The sequence below is a fragment of the Hyposmocoma kahamanoa genome, unplaced genomic scaffold (assembly GCF_003589595.1).
Source record: "Hyposmocoma kahamanoa isolate Upper Pololo Valley unplaced genomic scaffold, ASM358959v1 78, whole genome shotgun sequence".
In the NCBI taxonomy this organism is placed as follows: Eukaryota; Metazoa; Arthropoda; class Insecta; order Lepidoptera; family Cosmopterigidae; genus Hyposmocoma; species Hyposmocoma kahamanoa.
This window is the reverse complement of record NW_020653945.1, coordinates 22,402,099-22,412,234: the sequence shown is the minus strand read 5'-3', so window position 1 is coordinate 22,412,234 and position 10,136 is coordinate 22,402,099. Positions and strand designations below refer to the sequence as shown.

The window sequence follows — 10,136 nt, the reverse complement described above, 5'->3', positions numbered from 1 at the left end:
TCAACATAATACAACCTGATAAGGGGTAAGTGCCTAAATTTAACATCTACCAATTTTAGGTTAAGTTAGGGAGTGTTTTTTATTAATGTACTGTTTTTATACATTTACCTTTTATTTGTTACAGTTTTTTTTTTCTTTACTTTACCTTTACTTCACGTTAAATTAATTTGTGGACCGGAAGTTTCCTGTTTTACTGCAGTGATCCTGATCACGGTTGTTTTGTTATAACCCTTTCAATACAGTATGGAGAAGTCCGAAATCATAGAAGGTAAAAGGAACAGTCTTAGGAACCATTAAGTCTTTTTTTTTTGTGAAAACAATTTTGGTATTGTCCATTTTTTGGTCAAGCGTGAGTTTTTAGCGCTAGTCGATTCAGTTTCATAAAGGGATCATTTCATAGTATGGGACAAAAAAAATCGGAACAGCCGAAGTTGCTCAAATTTCATAAAGTATTTTTCATACAAAATTAATACAATATTTACTAATTTCTTTTTATTATAACAGACTCAGTTTCTTATAAGTGTGATTTTATTGTAAGGGAAGAAAAAAATCGGGACAGCAGATGTTGGTTATATTTAATAAAATGATTTTTCATTCAACATTAATTTGTTTACATTGTTACTAACCCTTATGGACTTAGTCCGAAATAAAGAAATTTATTATTATTATTATTAATAAAATTTTGATCAATCTTATTCATTTTTGTAGACAAATCACGCTTGACCAAAAAACTGACTGTACACAAATTTTATTCACAAAAATTATTTAATGGTTTCTAAGACAGTTTTCTTGTATCTTCTATGGTTTCGGATTTCCCTGTTAACTACATTTTTCAACAAATAAGTATCTTGTATCCTATTGCAATGATTTTGATTTACCCGAAGACTTCTACAAAGTCACAGACCGATTGTGATTACTTTTTTGCAACAGGGTTAAAAATAGATATCAATAAATAACATTCCATTTTACATTTCCTACAAACGCTATGCAAGGCGAGACTTCGATCGTGATATTTCCTCGTTCACTCCTGCTTCCGTCAAGTTCATCTTGATCATGAATTAGGTGTCTTATGTGGAAGTAAATGGTTTCCATGGTTCCAAAGTATCAAACTGCATTATGTTAAATCTAAAATCAGCTTTATTACATAAGAATACATCACTTTATATTATGTGTAGAGATAATGATGTACAGTATGATAAAAATTGTATTACTGTCATAAAAAGTAAGAATTGTTGTTTTTAATGTCCCAATTCCGAGTAATTTGAATAAATCTGAGCATGCAATTTATTGTTATTGCTTATAGACAAGTTAGTAACAGTAGAGCTCCTTGTAAAAGAGTTCTTCCAGCAAAGTATTGCCACCATATCTATTTCTGCACTCAATGTCTGCTCACATTACTGCGATCCGGTTTTGAAGGTTAAGGACCCAGTTTACCACGCCGTCATGTACATTAATGGCGAATCTGAATTCTATTTACTAGGCAACAACATTTAAATTCCTTTGAAGAAAACAACCGGTCGCCGCGTGGACTAAATTTAAGCCAGACTCGCCCGCGTGCCCGGGACGCTCAATTAAATTAAAACGTAAATACTGAATGAACAGAGCGTATTTTGCCATGACAGTTAAATGCACGCGGTCGCTGCGCGGCGGCAACGCGGACTCCGCTTGGCGGCCGCGCGGGGTGAGCATAATGAAATTCAGAAAAAAGAAAGAAAGAAAAATAAATCACGAACAGCCGAGTCGTTTATCATCAGGCGCACGACTTGTTCGTCCCGTCACTTGATATCATAGTAAAAAACCGACCTCAAAGTTTGCTTATCAGTTTTTTTAATGGAATTACATCTGTTTGTCAAGTTTTATTGCCATCGGTAAACGGAAAGTGCGCGACATCAGATTCATCGGCTAGTTTGTCACAGTGGAATATTTTCTTCGAATTTAAATGGGACCAATACTGAGGTACCCTCTTTCCAACAAAAAAGAATCATCAAAATGGATTCAAAGTAATCGCGTTACACACAAAAAAATGCGGTTGAATTGAGAACCTCCTCCTTTTTGAAGTCTGTTAAAAAGGACTTTGGCCACCTCATCAGACGTAAGTGATGATGTGGCCAGATGAGTGCTTATTCATTCTATTAACACACATAAATGCTTTTCAATAATAGTGGCCTAAACCAAAATACTTAATTTTTGTCTTATTATACAGCTACACTCAGAATGAGCTAAATTTTATTGTCAATAAGACCTTTTTATTGCTTAACCTGTCACGCGTTCTAACGATTTTGGTAAAACCTTTTTTAATTATTTTTTATATGGTCGATCAACATTGCGTTAGGGACACCGTGTGGCGCTAGGACGCCACAGCACCATATTCATTAGGGACACCGTGCGTCTCTCGCGTGACGTGTTAACGATGATGATCATGAATACTAAAAACCGTATTTGAAATAATATGTTCCATCATTTAAAACGCTAGAATCTTTTAACAACATCACATAAATGTATTAAATACGAACGCATATTTATTGAAACAAGAAAACAGTCTGCACCATGTAAGCCGTCGTAAGGACCTCAAGTCCTCGACATTGCTCCTTATACAGAAATAAAACATACGAGTGGCCAGTTCAAACCTTTTAAATACCCCGTGTTGGTGATGTTTGATCTTATACTACATGTGATTATTCTAAGATAAGTGACAATTATGGCAAAATTTATATATTTATTGATTTTTGGATTTGTCGGGTGTGTTTTTGCAAGGCAAGTGAATCATGTGAGAAATAACACTTATCACGGCAATAGAGACGACAATATTAGTAAGTATTCGTTTTTGAAATGTTACAAACTGGCCATGGCCAAAAATGCAGGCAGGAAGCTTGGCATCTTTTACAAGGTGAAGCGTTACTTCACACCGGGACAGTTGTTTCAGCTGTACCAAGCACAAGTCCGGTCGTGTATGGAGTACTGCTGCCACAAATACCAACTGGCCACCTTGGTTTTAATCGGCAAGCGTGCCAAGAGGCTTATAGGTGACTCGAAATTAGTAGAGGCAAAGCTGCAGAGCCTTGAACACTGCCGTAAAGTTGCCTGCTCATCAGCATTCTTCGGGATATATCATGGAGAGTGTGCGATGGAATTGCATAATTTGATTCAGCCTTCCCCTTTCCATCATCGGGGGACTAAACGTGGGCGGGGATTCCACCACTATGTTGTGGATATTACCAGGATTCGCACGTAGCGTTTCGCTTCCACATTTATACGGCGAGCGACTAGAGAGTGGAATTCCCTACCTGCGGACTTCTTCCACGAACGCTATAACTTGGACCTTTTCAAGGCGAGAGTGAATAGGTGTTATTTAGGTGTGCATGCTACATCGTCGACCTCATCATCATTTTCCATCAGATGAGATGGAGGTCAAATGCGCACTTATATTTTATAAAAAAACTTTTAGTAGAAACCCATTTAGAAACGTTAATAACTTCCACAGGCTATACATCAGTATGTCACTACAGCGATCCCAATGTGGAAGAGTGTATCGCACGCGTAACAGAAAAAGCACGACAAATCCTCGCTGCCGGAGCACCCAATCTTGGCATCCAGCCTTTGGAACCTTTGAAAGTTCCCAGCATAAGGCTGAGACAGCATAACGTACCGAAGAATGGGTTCAAATATGACGCTTGGCTTTCGGATATTATGGTGAAAGGATTGGGGAATTTTACTATTAATAAGTTGGAGTAAGTCACCGACCATGTCTATTTAATGTATATTTTGTAGAATCTTAGGTTAGCCAATCGGACTTCAAGAATATCGTTATGTTTATGAATATATAACATTAATAGAAGAAAAACCTGGGGCAAGAAGTTGCCCTAGATAAACGCAGATTTGACTCCTGTCATGTCTAAGGAATTTTTCTTGTGTTCGATATTTGTATTAATAATTATGACAAACTAGTGAAGTAATTTCACAAAAAAAATATGAATATCATGTTAGTAAAACATCATAATAACTTTATTGAACATAAACTAACATAATCAATGTTAACTTTTAGTTTAACTAAATACGATAAACTCAACTCGCAGGTTATTTACTTATTAGGAAGGTACTATTTAACAGATTGTAGCTAGACCGCGTCAATTGTTGCATTGATTACATTACAAATCATAAAGCGACATCTCTTGTCAAGATATAGTAGCTGTAAAGGTTGAGTGATGAAAAACTTTCATAGATTTCTCACAGGTGGCGTTACGGTCTAAAACGCTGTTAAAACAAAAAACAAAAATCTATAAAAAACGCGTAGAGAAATTCGTAAGATCTGAGCCGAGGTTTGCACACAGACGCTGGTTAGAGTCCTGACAGACTTTTTCTGTGTGTTAATTATAATAGAATATTCTCAAATCACACATTTAAAAAAGATTGGAATCATTAATTAGAAATTGCGTTTAAGTTTATTCTTTTATTATAGCGTGTACCCAGAGGAACTGAAAGTAACAGCGAACGTAAGTCTACCGCATTTGGTCCTGACCGGTGACTACGTCATACTTGGAGGGTTCCAGATGCTACCAGTCGAGTCTACCGGCAAGATTAATGCTAACTTTAGTAAGTAAAACCATAAGGATAGGGTGAAAATATAATGTTTCCAATTAAAAACAAAAAATCGTCGGTTAACTTATATTCTATTGACAAATTTTGCCCGAATTTAAGTCATTATGTAAGTACGGGTACGGGTACATACGGGTAGAAAAGAGTAGCTGTGCCCCTGATACTTTAGTTTATGGCTGTCACAGTGATATTTATATGGCTGCATAGTGGTATTTACGTAATCAAGGGTAAGGGTGCTGGTGAAAGGTGAAGGGTGCCTGTAATTACAGGCACATGGGACTTGTAGGTTCTTTGTCAATAATTTGTAGAACTTTGGTTGAAATATACCATTGATTTGAAACACAGTGCTCCCTTTTTGGATTTAAACAAAGAGAAAATGTCTACATATTTTCAAATTTTTCGTAGTCCTGAACACAAAAGCAAAGATTTTGCAGGCAATCATAGCTTTTTCATATTTTTTTCTTAGAACCAATTACAAAAGTCGAATTTAATTATAATTAATACTAAAAGTATGCATAGAATTCATTGACTTACAAAGAAATGGACGACGGCTCTAATACAAAAACCACGAAAAAAATGTCCCAAGTCAACCTATTTAAACGTAGTGACATGTAAAGGAATATGAAAAAGCTAAAACGTTGAATTTAAATTGTAATGTCATCGCAGTACTGTCTAATTTTGCTTGCTTCGCTGTCAGTCGAACAAACGAAGACTAAAGCGTGAATTACGCTCTGTATACGATTTTAACGCCCTGTAAGTTCGGACACTTTTTAGCGCGGACCAGACGTCCATATATCATCGTCCGTAAGTCAATGATAGAATTATTAAGTTTACAGAGAAAAAATAAATTTAACAGGAATCCGATTGTAGACAAAACAATGAACCTATCTTAAATTTAAAGACAAAATTAACATCACTTGAAAAAATATCATATCTTATTTATTTCTGAAGTAACTTAAATAAATTTGTCATAAACGTTTTCTGTTCATCTTAACAGCACAGTGTACAGCGTCCTTAGAAGCGATAGGTGCTAGAGTGCACAAGAGGATGGTAGTGCGAGACGCGATTGTGCGCTTGCACTGCTCGGGGCCCTTGCGAACTGATTTAAACGAAGCGCATTCCACTACCGGAGAAATGGGTAAGCAGTCCAATATCTATTAGTTCCATTACATTACTGGATAAAGATCTATAAAATTTAAAAAATTATTAAAATTACTTAAAAAAATACGACTTCATAATGATACGAAATACCTTTTTTTTGTTCCTATGGGAAAATGTTTTATGCATACCCTCGAGCCTGGTGAAGCTCAAGGTTTATGTAGGAATGGATAAAATTACTAAGAGTGACTGTCATTTTTGCAATTCGAAGTAGTAAAATAAGGTATTCTTCTACGTTTTTCGAGGTTTTACGCGAGATAGCATAAGACACTTCTACGAATGTGGTTCTCCCGTGTCTAGTCCTAGGCGCATATAGGACCGGTTCGCATGTTCTGTCGATTCTTTTTCTAGTTTGTTTCTAGCACTAAAGTCTTACAACTAAAGTTGTTTTTCATATTTTTGAAATCACTTTACCACCTTACAGAGATGATCACCGATCACATCGCGGGCATGCATTCGGCTGAAATCACCCGCGAAGTCCAGCCGGCGGTGGAGACCGCCCTAGCCATGGTCCTCGAAGACGTCGCCAATAAGTTCCTTAAACACGTCCCGTACGACATGGTTTTCCCTAATTAGTCATTTGCATTAAGAATACTGTAGAACGTCTTTTTAAATGATGATGTAATAAATATTTCGTATAGTGTTTATGTCATCGAGTATATAACCAGAAATAGAGACAAAATAAGGGCCATATATTCCTGGTAACACATTAGCGATACTGCTCTTATAAATATCAACTCTCGTTTGCACTGAAATATAGACATATCCGACATATCTTTCTAATTTGTGATATAGACAGGCCAACTACTGACCTGTGTGTACGTCTCCGTACATTCCAAAAAATATTCTGTATTTATTGTAGTAAAGATAATATCTCTAACAATGCCGTGCTGTTCTATTCGGTGGTGTGGGAAAAACAGCAAAACATCTAATTACAAAACAAACGGAATCACATTTCATCGGTAATTAAATATTAAATATGTATTTTTGCAATTTTCTAAAGCTCTAGTTAACTGGTCGATTTGAAGTGAAACAGTTGACGACACCCGTCAATTGTTTCGAACTCGGGCTAGCCAATCGGAGCGCAGTTGTCACAGTAATGATATGGCAGAATAGTTTACAAACAAATTAAATGACATTTCGTCTCTATTTCTGGTTATATACTCGATGGTCTATGAACACAAAGATGATGCATAAAATTGATTCGCTCTGGACCTTTTGGAGGGAAAAGTGTCGTTTTTATTTTGACTTTCAATTATTTTGTGAAATCTAGTTTAAAGTGGAATAGGATAGTGCTATTGTGCCTTAATCGAAGATTAAAACGCGAAATTATACGAATCTCGAACTAAAATACCCGTATCGGCCCGTTTTAAGGAATCCCGAGTCAATCCAAACACGCCGCCTCAAATTGCCTATCCTCTTTGTGGCGGCCATATTTACAGAAACATAATTAAACTTCATGTTTAGGCTGATGGCTTTGCCAAAGCCTTAATAAATAAAAAAAAAAGATGCATAAAAATAAATAAATAAATAAGTTTCTAGGTTAAATGCCACTTCTGCTTAGATTTATTCAGTAATGTAGTTCTTTTGCTCAAGAACTTTACTTCTGTACATTGAGCATTACTTATCGTTGTTACTTGAATTTGCAATATTGACATTTGTAAAAGTTACAACACATTTCTAAGTCACACTATAAATTGCGAAGTCTGTTTAAGGACTTCATTTCGTTAGATTACTAAAACAATATTAACAGAAAGTCGTGAATGTTGCAGCGAACTTTGTTTATTTAATAAGTTACTTGAAATGTTTACGTTATATCGAATTGATAGGTTTTCGCGTTTGGAACTGAAGCTATTGTTTCGGGTCTACTGAACCGTGACCATGGAACCTGTAAAGGACCCTTATTGGCTGAGTGCTGGACCCTGATTCAGAACTCTTCGATATTTTAACCGAATTGTTTAGTAGATTTAGAGCTTTCGAGTTAAACGTTCAACTCTGATTCGGATTAGATATCGTTATCCAGCAGTGTTTACAAAGTTAGTTGGTGAAATAGATTATAAGAAAAATGAAAATCCTATCATTTTTAAGACTTTGATAGCCTAAAATACAGGATTGTATTAGTCTTGCATTAAATGTCTTGTATAAAATTGAACAAAATCCAGACTTCATTTAAAATACTAAGAGATTTCCATATTACATTCTTGCTTTGTAAACAATACGTTCGGTAACTTTCATTCGGTAACTGTGTTCTGAATAACGTTTGTAGCCGATCAAGAAGTTCGAGTAATCGTACGGGTGTGACGTCATTTCGGTTCGGTTTCGACTACGACAGTTTGATGTCCGATTTGGGTGTTGTGAATAAAAATTAAAAGAACACAGCCGGATCGAATTAGTTTTTCTTGGTGTTTCGATCATCGTTATAATAATTATAAAAAGTAGTGGAGTAATTTTATAAAAAAATATTGAATGTTATGATAGTAAAACATTATGACATTGAATAATCTAAAAAAATACAATATGATTATTTCCAATGTGTACATCGTGTTATGTAATTTATTATTATTTATTAATGTTATATTTTTTTAAGTTAATTAACTAATAGTTACATAGTTAATTAAAGATATTTTTTCTACAATAAAAATGTGTTTCATTACAAATACCATATAGATACATATTTAAGGAGATTCTGCTTTATAATTGTTTAGAACACACAAAAAATTATCATTTTAATTAATTATCACTCTTTCATTTTATCACACTTTTATTACTCATTTCAAAATATGTTTTTATTGTTATGCACAATAAAAATTATCATTTCTAATCGTTACAAACACACTAAAAATTATCACTTCTTAGACAAACAAATACCTTGCGTCTATTATTCATTAACAAACACAAGCTTTCGCTTGCAGTTAGCTTTAAACAAGCCAATGCGATGACGTGACAGTAATGTGTAATAAGATGACGTAAGTACCATACAAGACAATGTAATTGTAAAGTCAATACGAGCACTCTTATTTCACCCGTATTGCACTCTATGCAGTCATTTTTGTGCAGCAGGTCATCAACTTGCCATGGTCCAAAGATTAAGGTCACAGAACCGACGCGCGGGTGCTGACTTAGTGCCACCGACATGCAATCTGGGTCACTGTGTCGGTGACCGAAAGAATAAGCCAGTGTACAAAGAACTCTGACATTTTCAATACAACTATATCTATCTGTTGAGAGTTTATTTATTTATTATATGGACAATAAAACAGATGACAATCAAATTACATTGATAGAAGTTATATTTCGTACTACAAAGTTTCGTACCAGATTGTAACCCTAATTATGTTGAAACATCATTGTAACGTAACAAGAACGATCGACTGTTCATAATTTGCTAATTATTTATTTATTCAATATACTTATTTACTTATTACTTTATACTAAAGCGACATGGGAATGGGTGATAATACCCACATAAATGCTAAGTGAGTTAGTACTCCTTCAAATTTGGATCAAAATTATCAAAACCAAAGTTTTTCTTATATCTCGTTATAAAGTCGACACATTTTTATCAGAGAGTTATAAAAAGAAGTTATATATTATACAACAAATTAGGATTGAGTTAACGTGAACACGTCAAGATTTTAAATTAAATCGCAGTAAGAGCCTTTTTTAACCGACTTCAAAAAAGGAGGAGATTCTGAATTCGACTGTATTTTTTTTGGATGTATGTTACGCGATAACTCACTTGTGAACCGATTTTGATGATTCTCTTTTTTGTTGGAAAGAGGATACCTCAATAATAACCCTTAGTATTTCACTATTTAAATTTGAAGAAAATATTCCACCTCTAAGGGTAGCAAACTAGGGGATGAATCCGGTTTCGTGCTCTTTCCGGTAACCGATTTTAATGACACTTTGCAAATAAACAAACTTTTGAGGTTCGTTTTTTTTTAATAAAAAGTTATACTTATTTAAATTTTCAACTGCTGTATATTATAATTATAAACGACTTCGATGCCCCAACAATTTGCACTGTAGGCGCTAGATGCGGAGGTCCCGAGTTTGATTCGCTGTAAGACCAAATTGGAAAATGAACTTTTCTAAATTGGTTCTGGTCAGAGGGTTCCGGGTTGTGTCCCGGAGGGGATTCCGTTGCTCTGGTACTCATAGTATAAGGAGTTCTCTAGTTTGTGACCAGTTAATCGGTGTGTTTTTCTGGCACATTATTAGTGGCTCATTACATTAGTTACCAAGAGCGAAGCCTTAATCAATCGTTACAGAAAGCAAAGGTAAGATAATTCATATTTAAAGGTGCAAAATTCAAAATCTTTTGGCTTTACTTAAAATGAAACAGCTCTTTCTAACATAGACGCCATTATACCATAAAATCA

At 35.0% G+C, this 10,136-nt stretch overlaps 1 protein-coding gene across 1 annotated transcript; it reads left to right on the top strand.

Moving 5' to 3' along the window:
- Nucleotides 1–243: 243 nt before the first annotated feature.
- On the top strand, nucleotides 244–6,415 carry LOC113232745. The gene is made up of 5 exons (XM_026467523.1): nucleotides 244–268; nucleotides 3,482–3,728; nucleotides 4,457–4,590; nucleotides 5,591–5,731; nucleotides 6,176–6,415. Exons 1-5 carry the CDS (start codon nucleotides 244–246, stop codon nucleotides 6,325–6,327), a joined length of 699 nt encoding a protein of 232 aa, XP_026323308.1. The 3' UTR covers nucleotides 6,328–6,415.
- The last annotated feature ends 3,721 nt before the right edge of the window (nucleotides 6,416–10,136 follow it).